The sequence below is a fragment of the Hylobates moloch genome, unplaced genomic scaffold, assembly GCF_009828535.3.
Source record: "Hylobates moloch isolate HMO894 unplaced genomic scaffold, HMol_V3 SCAFFOLD_10, whole genome shotgun sequence".
NCBI classification, from domain to species: Eukaryota; Metazoa; Chordata; class Mammalia; order Primates; family Hylobatidae; genus Hylobates; species Hylobates moloch.
The window spans coordinates 8,807,584-8,820,444 of NW_026652285.1; the positions used below are offsets into that span (position 1 = coordinate 8,807,584).

At 42.1% G+C, this 12,861-nt stretch overlaps 1 protein-coding gene across 3 annotated transcripts in view; it reads left to right on the forward strand.

The window, feature by feature from the left end:
• The window catches only part of ATAD5 (ATPase family AAA domain containing 5), a 69,394-nt gene that overhangs the window by 49,666 nt on the left and 6,867 nt on the right, over window positions 1–12,861 (forward strand). For all 3 annotated transcript variants that reach the window (XM_032162917.2, XM_032162916.2, XM_032162919.2), the window contains 2 exons: window positions 166–230; window positions 7,977–8,157. In XM_032162917.2, coding sequence (XP_032018808.1) covers window positions 166–230; window positions 7,977–8,157 — 246 coding nt within the window. The remainder of the gene's footprint in view (window positions 1–165; window positions 231–7,976; window positions 8,158–12,861) is intronic.

Consider the following 12,861-nt stretch of genomic DNA (forward strand, 5'->3'; position numbering starts at 1 on the left):
TTGAGCCCAGGAGTTTAAGGCTGCAGTGAGCTATGACTGCACCACAGCACTAGGCGGTGGTGGGGAGGGGGGTGCTGAATATTTTCATAGAAAACTATAACTGGAAAAAGTTATTTAGTGGTCTTACTGTTTAAGAATTTTTTTTTTGTGTGTGTGTGTGTGTAGACCCAACATTTAGTTTAATGTTTGATGGCTGCTTTGAAGAAATCAAGTTCAGTACTCCTTCCCTGGTAAGTTTTAAATTTTGATAACCATAAATTACATATCACAATCATGTAAAAGTAGTTTTATTATTAAATACAGCTATAATTTAGCCAGGTGTGGTATCACGCCTGTACTCCTAGCTACTTGGGAGGCTGAGGCAGGAAGATCACTTGATCCCAGGAGGCGGAGGTTACAGTGAGCTGAAATTGTGCCACTGTACTCTAGCCTGGTCAATCAATCAATCAATCAATCAGGCCAGGCACAGTTGCTCATGCCTGTAATCCCAGCACTTCGGGAGGCTGAGGAGGGCGGATTGCTTGAGCTCTGGAGTTCGAGACCAGCTTGGGCAACATGGCAAAACCCTGTCTCTACACAAAAATACAAGAAATTAGCCAGGTGTGGTGGCACATGCCTGTAGTCCTACCTACTCAGGAGGCTGAGGTGGGACAATTGCTTGAGCCCAGGAGGTCGAGGCTGTGGCTGCAGCAAGTTGTGATTGTACTACTCGCATTCCAGCCTGGGTGACAGAGCAAGACTCTGTCTCAAAAAAAATAAATACCAGGCCGGGCGTGGTGGCTCACGCCTGTAATCCCAGCACTTTGGGAGGCCGAGGAGGGTGGATCACCTGAGGTCGGGAGTTTGAGACCAGCCTGACCAACATGGTGAAACCCTGTCTCTATTAAAAATACAAAATTAGCTGGGCGTGGTGGCGCATGCCTGTAATCCCAGCTACTCGGGAGGCTGTGGCAGGAGAATCGCTTGAATTCGGGAGACAGAGGTTGCAGTGAGCCAAGATCATGCTATTGCACTCTAGCCTGGGCAACAAGAGTGAAACTACGTCTCAAAAAGAAAAAAGAAAAAAAAGCTATAATTTAAATGTGGTTTCTAAGGAATATGTTAAACTTTTTAAGTTTTAGGAAACTTCTGATTATTTCTCTTTTTTTTGTTTTAAAAATGTTTTTTCTTAAATTTAAAATAATTTTTACTAGGCTCCAATGTTCACTAGGCTTTTTGCCTAGTAAAAGTGCTTTTCTGAGGTAAAAATTTAAATGAAGTTAAAATGCCCTTACATGAATAACCTAATGAATATATTTTGTACGTATAACATATGTAAAAATCAGTGTCATCATTATGCAGATCAGAATATAGAGCATTTCCATTACCTCCTAAAGTTCTCATGGACCCTTTCTAATAAGAATCCCCTTTTCCACCAGAAATAACCACCTTTTTTTTTCTTACGATGATGAACAAGGCACTTTTTTAACCTTTAAAAAGAAAGTGTTTTTGTGTGTCTTTTTTTTCTTATTTTTTCCTTTTTCTTTTTTGTTTTTCATTCTTCTAAAAAAAAACGTTTTTAAAATTAACACTGAGTTGCTGGGCATGGTGGTTCATACTTGTAATCCCAGCACTTTGGGAGGTTGAGGTTAGAGGATTGCCTGAGGCCAACAGTTCCAGGCTGCAGTGAGATATGATTGTGGTCAGGTCAATTTTACTGTATGGGTTATTTTATTTATTTATTTATTTATTATTTTTTTTTTTTTATTTTTTATTTTTGAGACGGAGTCTCTCTCTGTCACCCAGGCTGGAGTGCAGTGGCGCGATCTCGGCTCACTGCAAGCTCTGCCTCCCGGGTTCACGCCATTCTCCTGCCTCAGCCTCTCCGAGTAGCTGGGACTACAGGCGCCCGCCACCACGCCCGGCTAATTTTTTGTATTTTTAGTAGAGACGGGGTTTCACCGTGGTCTCGATCTCCTGACCTTGTGATCCGCCCGCCTCGGCCTCCCAAAGTGCTGGGATTACAAGCGTGAGCCACCGCGCCCGGCCTGGGTTATTTTATTTTTTTAGGTGAGGTCTCACTCTGTTACCCAAGCTGGAGTATAGTGGCACAATTGCCCTGTTGCCCAGGCTGGAGTGCGGTGGCACGATCTTGGCTCACTACAACCTCCAACTCCTGGGTTCAAGCAATTCTCCCACCTCAGCCTCCCTAGTAACTGGGATTGGAGATGCACACCACCATGCCCGGCTTATTTTTTTTGTATTTTTAGTAGAGATGGGATTTCACCATGTTGGCCAGGCTGGCTTTGAACTCCTGACCTCAAGTAATCCACCCACCTCGGCCTCCTAAAGTGCTGGGATTACAGGTGTGAGCCACCACGACCGACCATGTTCTTACTTTTAAATTGTGTTTCTTAGCTGGAGGCAGTGGCTCACACCTGTAATCCCAGCACTTTGGGAGGCCGAGGCAGGCAGATCGCTTGAGTCCAGGAGTTTGAAACCAGCCTGGGAAACGTGGTGAAACCCTGTCTCTACAAAAAATTTAAAAAATTAGCTGGACGTGGTAGCGTACACCTGTAGTCCCAGCTACTTGGGAGATTGAGGTGGGAGGATCACTTGAGCATGGGAGGCAGAGGTTGCAGTGAGCCAAGATCAGGCCACTGCACTCCGGCCTGGGTGACAGAGCAAGACCCTGTCCTCCCACCCCCCCAAAAAAAATTGTTTCTCTTAAATAACACATAATTGAATATTTTTAAAAAGTTGTCTAGGCTGGGCGCAATGGCTCATGCCTGTAATCCCAGCACTTTGGGAGGCTGAGGCGGGTGGATCACCTGAGGTCAAGAGTTCAAGACGAGCCTCAACATGGAGAAACCCTGTCTCTACTAAAAATACAAAATTAGCCGGGCGTGGTGGTGCATGCCTGTAATCCCAGCTGCTTGGGAGGCTGAGGCAGGAGAATTGCTTAAACCTGGGAGGCGGAGGTTGTGGTGAGCCGAGATCGCGCCATTGCACTCCAGCCTGGGCAACAAGAGCAAAACTCTGTCTCAAAAAAAAAAAAAAAAAAAAAATTGTCTAGACAGGCTGGGCACTGTGGCTCATGCCTATAATCCTAGCACTTTGGGAGGCCAAGGTGGGTGGATACCTTGAGCCCAGAAGTTCAAGACCAGCCTGGGCAACATTGGCGAAATCCTGTCTCTACAAAAAGCACAAAAATTAGCTGCATGTAAGAAGAATTAAAAAAAAGAAAAAAATTAACTGGGTGTAGTGGCATGTGCCTGTAGTCCCAGCTACTTGGGAGGCTGAGGCAGGAGGATTGCTTGAGCCTGGGAGGTAGAGGTTGCAGGAAGCCGAGACTGCACCACAGCACTTCAGCTTGGGCAACAGAGTGAGACTCTGGAAAAAAAAAAAAAAAAGACAATTTGTCTAGACCATTCTTCCTTTTCTGCAGTCTTTTGGATTAACCAAGTATATTATTTCATTTTACCTTCACTGTTGGCTTTCAGCTATACGCTAATATGGTCTCCACTACCCAAATGAAGCTATTGAGCTTTTAAAATGTGGCTAGTCTACAGTTAATAAAAGATCACATTTTATATGATAATAATTGTATGAAATGTCCAGAATAGGCAAATTTATAGAGACAGAAAGTGGATTCATAGCTGCTTAAGGCTAGAGGAGCTAGGTAGAAATAGGGAGTGACTGCTGATTGGTCTGGGGTTTCTTTTGGGGATGATGAAAATGCTGTGTAATTAGATAGTGGTAATGGGTGCAAAACTCTATAAATATACTAAAACCATTGAATTTTACATGTTAAGTGGGTGAATTGTATAGTATATGAATTATATCTAAATACGGCTTATTATATATTTTTAAAATGTGGTTAGACCCCTGTCTCTACTTTGTGCTAAAGTGTAATATAAACACCAGATTTTTTTTTTTTTTTTTTTGAGACAGGGTCTCACTCTATCTCCTAGGCTAGAGTGTAGTGGCTCAATCTCAGCTCACTGCAACCTCTACCTCCTGGGCTCAAGCAGTCCTCCCCTCTCAGGCTCCCGAGTTGCTGGGACCATAGGCACGTGCCACCACACTCAGCTGATTAAAACATTTTTTTTGTAGAGATGAGGTCTCACTATATTGCCCAGACTGGTCCTGAATTCCTGAGCTCAAGTAATACTCCTGCCTCAGCCTCCCGAAGTGCTGGTTATTACATGTGTGAGCCACAGTGCCTGGCTAACACCAGATTTTGAGGACTCAGTGCAAAAAAATAGGAATGTAACACATATCACTAATTTTTATATTGGTTACATTTTGCAAAATATTTGGATATATTGTTGTAAAAGAAATACAGTAAAATTAATTATTATTATTATCATTTTTTGAGATGGAGTCTCACTCTGTCGCCCAGGCTGGAGTGCACTGGCACAACCACTGGCTCACTGCAAGCTCTGCCCCCCAGGTTCATGCTGTTCTCCTGCCTCAGCCTCCCGAGTAGCTGGGACTACAGGTGCCTGCCACCATGCCTGGCTAAATTTTTTTGTATTTTTTAGTGGAGATGGGGTTTCACCGTGTTAGCCAGAATGGTTTTGATCTCCTGACTTCGTGATCCGCCCACCTCAGCCTCCCAAAGTGCTGGGATTAGAGGCATGAGCCACCGCATCTGGCCCTAAAATTAATTTTACTTGTTTCTTTCATTTTTTGATGTGGCTCCTAGAAAATTTAAATTACATATATGGCTTGGTTTTTAAAATTTTTGTATTAAAAAATTTTCTTTTGGTAAAGAACACATAACTGTACAGTTGAGTAGTGTTAAGTATATTCACATTGTTCTTGCAAAACTGAAATTCTACGCTTGTTAAATGAAACTCCCTGTTTCCTCCTGTCCAGTAGTTGCTGGCAACTACCATTCTACTTTGTTTATATGAATTTGACTACGCCACATATAAATGGAATCATACTGATTTGGCTTGTTGTGACTGGCTTTTTTTTTTTTTTTTTTTTTTCTGAGATGGAGTCTCGCTCTGTTGCCAGGCTGGAGTGCAGTGGCACGATCTTGGTCAGGCATCCTCTGCCTTTGGGTTCAAGCGATTCTCCTGCCTCAGCCTCCCAAAGTGCTGGGATTACAGGCATGAGCCATCGTGCCAGGCTGTGACTGGCTTGTTTCACTTAGCATAACATCCTCGAGGTTCATCTAAGTCACAGTATGTATATAGCTTACAGTGTTTTACTTGCATTATATTTCTTTTCTTTTTTTTCTTTTTTTTTTTTTTGAGATGTAGTCTTGCTCTGTCACCTGGGCTGGAGTGCAGTGGCACGATCTCAGCTCACTGCAACCTCTGCCTCCTGGGTTCAAGCAATTCTCTTGCCTCAGCCTCCCGAGTGGCTGGGACTACAGACACGTGCCACCACGCCCTGCTAATTTTTGTATTTTTAGTAGATATGGGGTTTCACCATGTTGGCCAGGCTGGTCTCGAACTCCTGACCTCAAGTGATCCGCCCGCCTCAGCCTCCCAAAATGCTGGGATTACAGACGTGAGCCACCGCACCTTCCCCTTTCTTTACATTTCTTTTTCTTTTCTTTTTTTTTTTTTTTTTGAGACGGAGTCTCGCTGTGTCGCCCAGGCTGGAGTGCAGTGGTGCAATCTCGGCTCACTGCAAGCTCTGCCTCCTGGGTTCATACCGTTCTCCTGCCTCAGCCTCCCGAGTAGCTGGGACTACAGGCGCCCACCACCACGCCCGTCTAATTTTTTGTATTTTTAGTAGAGACAGGGTTTCACCATGTTAGCCAGGATGGTCTGGATCTCCTGACCTTGTGATCCACCCGCCTTTGCCGCCCAGAGTGCTGGGATTACAGGCGTGAGCCACTGCGCCCAGCTGCCCTTGCCTTATATTTCTAATGGACAGTACTGCTGTAGGTTCTAGATGTTCTTTTCCTTTGTCCTTGCTAAATTCTCTTATTAGTTATAGTAGTTATTTTGTTGGTTTCTTAGGTTTTTCTTTGCTTTTTTTCTATTTTTTAAATTTTTATCAGAGACAGGGTCTCTTTGTCACCCAGGTTGGAGGGCAGTGGTGTGATCATAACTCACTGTAACTTCAAACTCCTAGCTTCAGGTGATCCCCCCACCTTGGCCTCCCAAAGTGTTGGGATTACAAGCATGAGCCACCACAACTGTCAGTTTCTTAGGTTTTTCTATGTACTCAATCATGTTATCTGCAAACAGAGACAGTTTTCTTTCCTTTGTTTTTTCTGCCTTTTATATCTTTTTGTTGCCTTATTTCATTGGGTAGGACCTTCAATATGATGTTAAGTAGAAGTGGTAACAATGGATATCCTTAGCTTGTGCTTGATCTTAGATGGAAAGTGTTTACTACTTTACTGTTGAATACAAAGTTAGCTGGCTTTTCATACCTTCTTTTTATCAGATTAAGGAAATTTCTTTTATTCCAACTTTCTTTTTTTTTTTGAGATGGAGTTTCGCTCCTGTCGCCCAGGCTGGAGTGCAGTAGGGCGATTTCAGCTCACTGCAACCTCCGCCTCCCGGGTTCAAGCGATTCTCCTGTCTCAGCCTCCCAAGTAGCTGGGATTATAGGCAAGTGCCACCATGCCTGGCTAGTTTTTTGTATTTTTAGTAGAGATGGGGTTTCGCCATGTTGGTCAGGCTGGTCTTGAACTCCTGACCTCAGGTGATCCACCCGCCTCAGCCTCCCAAAGTGCTGGGATTACATGTGTGAGCCATGGCCCCTGGCCTATTCCAATTTTCTTAGAATTTTTATCGAGAGTGGGTGTTGGATTTTATCAAAACCTTCTTTTGCATGTGTTGAAATCATATTTTTTTACTTTTATCTATCTATATGGTGAATTATACTGATTTTCTAATGATAAACCCCACTTGGTCATGATGTATTACCCACTTTATATATTGATGGATTAGATTCATGATTAATTTATTAAGGATTTATATGTTTATTTTCTTGCAGAATACTACTTTGTAACTTTTTCTTTTTCTTTTTTTAAGAATTGTCTTTGTTAGCTTTAAGTATTAAGGTTAAGCTGCCCTCAAAAAGAGTTGAGAAATGTTTCTTTCTCTTTTTTCTAAGAGTTTGTATAGGGTTGATATTCTTTATTTGTTGGTATTTGATATACTTCATCAGTGAATTTACGAGTTTTCTTTGTCAGAAAATCTTTGATAACTTGAATTATTTTATTTATTTATTTATTTATTTTTGAGACAGAGTCTTGCTGTGTCGCCGAGGCTGGAGTGCAATGGTGTGATCTTGGTTCACTGTAACCTCCACCTCCCAGGTTCAAGCGATTCTCCTGCTTCAGCCTCCCAAGTAGCTGGGATTAGAGATGGGGTATCACCATGTTGGGCAGGCTGGTGTCAAACTCCTGACCTCAGGTGATCCCCTTGCCTCAGCCTCTCTCAATTTCTCGGCTGGGCACAGTGGCTCATGCCTATAATCCTAGCACTTTGGAAGGCTAAGGCAGGAAGACTGCTTGATTCCAGGAGTTTGAGACCAGCCTGGGCAATATAGTGAGACCCCAATCTGTACCAAAAAACAAAAATTTAATTAGCTTTATGCACTCATTAGTGCAATTTCTAACCTGGTTTTTAAAAAATGGTGTATTTTTCAGTGTTATAGTATTCATATTTATAATTTTGTTGTAAGATATTCTATCAAGCTATACTGTTACTTAATCCTAAGGAGTTTTATCAAGGTTTATAAAACTGCCTTCAGTGTTCAGGTTGGAGAATCTCCTATAAAAGTTTCCTTGCTGTCTTGCACAATATACAGTTAATAAAAGAAATACATGTAAATTCTTTTAATTTAGTAGTATATTCCCTTATATTTTTAAAGCAGTTTCATCCTCAAGAAGAGCATTTAAGATAATGTGAATTTTAGCAAAATTTGTCTCACTTTTAGATACTATTTGTATGTATTATTGCTGTGTCTATTTGAACTCAGCAGTTAACCACATTTCTCTCTCTGTTTCCAAGCTAAATGTTGCCAGCTACCTACAAATGATTTGCTTAACTGAGAATTTTAGAACTGATATAAAAGACTTTGTAACCTTGTTAACTGCAAATACTTGTGATATCAGAAAAAGTATCCTTTACTTACAATTCTGGATTAGAAGTGGAGGTGGAGTTTTAGAAGAACGACCGTTAACCCTTTATCGTAAGTTGATTTGTTATTAAAGAAATTTCTATTATGGGACCCTATTTAAAAATCTGTGCTATGGCTGGGTGCAGTGGCTCATGCCTGTAATCCCAGCACTTTGGGGGAGTGAGGTGGGAGGATCTCTTGACGCCAGGAGGTCCAGATCAGTCTGCTGAACATAGCGAGACCCCCCTGTCGCTACAAGAAAATTTATGGGAGGCCAAGGCAGGAGGATCACTTGAAGCCAGGAGTTCAAAACCAGCCTGCGCAAGAAAGCGAGACCCCTGTCTCTACAAAAAAAATGTGTAAAAATTAGCCGGGCAGGGTGGCGTGTGCCTGTAATACTGGCTACTCAGGAGGCTGAGGTAGGAGGATCACATGATCCCAAGAGTTTGAGGCTGCAGTGAGCTATGATTATGCCACTGCACTCCAGCCCGGACAATAGAGCAATACACCATCTCTGGGAAAAAAAAAAAAAAAAAATTATTTATTTATTTTTTTTGAGATGGAGTCTCGCACTGTTGCCTGGGCTGGAGTGCAGTGGTGCGATCTCGGCTCACTACAACCTCTGCCTCCCAGGTTCAAGCAATTCTCATGCCTCAGCCTCCCGAGTAGCTGGGATTACAGGCCCCCACCATCACGCCCAGCTAATTTTTTTTGTCTTTTTAGTAGAGATGGGGTTTCATTATGTTGGCTAGGCTGGTCTCAAACTCCTGACCTTGTGATCCACCTGCCTGGGCCTCCCTAAGTACTTGGATTACAGGCGTGAGCCACTGTACTTGGCCCTAAAAAAAAATTTTTTTTAATTAAAAAAACTCTGTGCTATACTAGAATAGTTCAAAGATTATAAAAATTTTAAGCAACTTGTTATATTAATCTTCAAAATAAATATGCATATGTCAACTTTGTTCATAAAACATTTTGGCCTGGCACAGTGTCTCGCAACTGTAATCCCAGCACTTTGGGAGGCCAAGAGGCATGGATTCCTTGAGCTCAGGAGTTTGAGATCAGCCTGGGCAACATGGCAAAACCCCATCTCTACAAAAAATTGGCTGGGCATGGTGGTGCGTGCCTGTGGTCCTAGCTACTTGGGAGGCAAAGATGGGAGGATCGCTAGAACCTGGGAGATCGAGGCTGCAGTGAGCCAAGATCACGCCACTGCACTCCAGCCTGGGTGACAGAGTGAGACTCTGTCTAAAAAAAAAGTTTTGCAGTCAATGTGAGTAAATAGAATTAAACTGGATCTAGAAAGTTGGAGTTTTCTCCTGGCTATGCTACTCTTTACAATTAATATATAAGCTCTAAAATTCACTTTACCTTTTTGAGCCTGTTTTTTCACCTCAAAAATGAGAGATCTGAACTAATCTGTAAGTTACTTATTCTTTTATAGTTGCGCTTTTAAGATGATCTCGTTGTTTAATTTAAAAAAAACACACACACACAGGCTGGGTGTGGTGGCTCACGCCTGTATTCCCAGCACTTTGGAAGGCCGAGGCAGTTATATCATGAGGTCAGGAGATCAAGACCATCCTGGCCAACATGGTGAAACCCCATCTCTACTAAAAATACAGAAATTAGCCGGGCATGGCGGCACGTGCCTGTAGTCCCAGCTACTCGGGAGGCTGAGGCAGGAGAATTGCTTGAACCCAGGAGATGGAGGCTACAGTGAGCCAAGATCACACCATTGCTGAGCCAAGATCACACCATTGCACTCCAACCTGGGCGACAGAGTGAGACTCTGTCTCAAAAAAAAAAAAAAAAAAAAATTTAAAAAACATACACAAAAAACCTCCCACCCTGTTCCCCCTTCCTCTTCAAAAGTTTTTCTTTTCTTTTTTTCTTTTCTTTTTTTTTTTTGAGGTAAGGTCTCGCTGTATTGCCCAGGCTGGAGTATAGTGACTATTCATGGGCAGGATCATAATGCAGGATAGCCCTGAACTCCTGGGCTCAGGTGATCCTCCTGTCCTAGCCTCCTGAGAAGGCCACTGTGTCCAGCTTCCTCCCCAGAAATTTGACTCTTAAATTTTCAAACTGTTACTTATACATGTATTAACATATAAGTACTTATACATCTATAAATACTTATAACATAGTACTTATAAACAAATGATACTATAATTATTTAACAACTTTTTCACTTACTAAAAACAATGATTTTTCTACATGAGTATATATATATATATATATAGATATATAGTATTCTTATGTAACTATAATGTACAATCACTTTTAGCTTCAGGAGTCTTTAAATTCTATCTTTCCTAAATACTATATTATTTCAGAAATACTTTTCTTATTTTTTTTCAGTCACCATTGTTACCTAATTCCAGTGAGTACCTTCTCCATGCCAGGTCCTGTGTTTACATGGTTAAGACATGGTTCCTTGCCTGAAGAAGTTCTAGTTTAGTTTCCATGCTCCATAGTCATGGTTCTCTAGTAACAGATCCTATTCTGGTAAATATGCAAATATTTCAAGGAAACCAATATTAAGGTAATACTAATCCTCATCAGTTTTTTCTTTTAATTGGTTTAACATTTTAATGTATTCTTTTTCTTTTTTCTTTTCTTTTTTTTTTTTTTTTGAGACAGTGTCTCATTCTATTGCCCAGGCTGGAGTGCAGTGGCTTCAGTGTACTGCAGTGCACTCCAGGCTGGCAGTGCAGTCATGGCTCACTGCCACCTCAATCTCCTGGACTCGAGCCGTCTTCCCCGCTGAGCCTCCTGAGTAGCTGGGACCACAGGCGTGCACCACCACACCTAATTTTTTTTATTTTTTGTAGAGACAGGGGTCTCACTATGTTGCCCAGCCTGGTATTGAACTCCTGGGCTCAAGTGATCCGCACCCCCCCTCGGCCTCCCAAAGTGCTGGGATTACAGGCATGAGCCACCTCACCCGGCTTCATATTATTCTTTTTCAAGGTAGATACGCTTATATATTCTGTTCAGTGTAAGCCCATAGCTTTAACCATTTCTCAAAAGTAAATATAATACATAACACATGGAAAATATCCTGGTGTAACAAATTAGTTAATAACTTTTTGATATACCACTAGATATAAATTGTTACAGCAAGAAACTTTAGAAGACAGAAAATAAGTACAGCAGTTTCTCTTTTTTTTTTTTTTGAGATGGAGTCTGGCTCTGTCACCCAGGCTGGAGTGCAGTGGCGCGATCGCGGTGCACTGCAACCTCCGCCTCCTGGGTTCAAGGGATTATCCTGCCTCAGCCTCCCGAGTAGTTGGGATTACAGGCGTGTAACACCACGCCCAGCTAATTTTTTGCATTTTTAGTAGAGATGGGATTTCACCGTGTTAGCCAGGATGGTCCCGATCTCCTGACCTTGTGATCCGCCTGCCTCCCAAAGTGCTGGGATTACAGGCATGAGCCACCGCACTCGGCTGGGGCCAGTTTCTCTTCTTAAAGATCTTTTTTTATATACATTTCATTCCTGCCTTTAAAAAAAGAACACAGATACATAAAACAATATTCCCCTACTTCTTGAAAGTAGCCACAGTTAGCCCTTTATGCATATAACATAAAGATACATACTTATTTAGCAAAATTAACCAGTATTATATATGTTGTTAGTTATTTTTAAGTTTATTGTCAGCACATACGGTCCTATCCCACTGTTTTTCACAGCTGCATGCTTTTCTATAGAATAGAATGGATGTACCATAATTTAACCATTACTTACAGACATTTACATTATCTTCAATTTGTCATTAAAATACAGTGAATATCTTTATATATATATCCTTGAAAATGTCTGCAATATTGATGGAGAGAATTCTAGAAGTATGACTGCTGGGTCACAAACGGTGTATATACTTTACATTTTGATAGTTGTTGTCAGACTGCCCTCTGATGATAATTGTACCAACTTATGCTCCCATGAATAGTATATGATGGTTTTTTTATGTGTACTGCTGACAGAACTACATTATAATTCTTTTAATTTTGCCAATTTAAAAAGTGAAACATGTACAGTATCTTATTTTAAAATTACATTTCCATGCTTAGTGGTGAAATTGCATATCTTTTTATTAGGTCTTTGAAATTATCATTATTATTATTATTATTTGAGACGGAGCCTCGCTCAGTCGCCTAGGCCAGAGTACAGTGGCGTGATCTTAGCTCACTGCAGCCTCTGCCTCCCAGGTTCAAGTGATTCTCCTGCTTCAGACTCCCAAGTAGCTGGGATTATAGGCACGCACCAGTACGCCCAGCTAATTTTTTGTATTTTTAGTAGAGATGGGGTTTCGCCATGTTGGCCAGGCTGGTGTCAAACTCCTGACCTCAGGTGATCCACCCGCCTTGGCCTCCCAAAGTGCTGGGATTACAGGTGTGAGCCACTGCGCCCGGCTGAAATTACTGTTTTTTTTCCCCCTTTGAGTTGGAGTCTTGCTCGGTTGCCCAGGCTGGAGTGCAGTGGCGTGATCTTGGCTCACTGCAACCTCCGCCTCCCAGGTTCAAGCTATTCTCCTGCTTCAGCCTCCCTAATAGCGGGGGCTACAGGCATGCATCACCACGCCTGGCTAATTTTTGTATTTTGAATAGAGACAAGGTTTCACCATGTTGCCCAGGATGGTCTCGAACTTGCCCAGGATGGTCTCGAACTCCTGAACTCAAGTGATCCACCTGCCTCAGCCTCCCAAAGTGCTGGGATTACAGGTGTGAGCCACCTCACCTGGCCTGAAATTAATATTAGGTATTTATTTT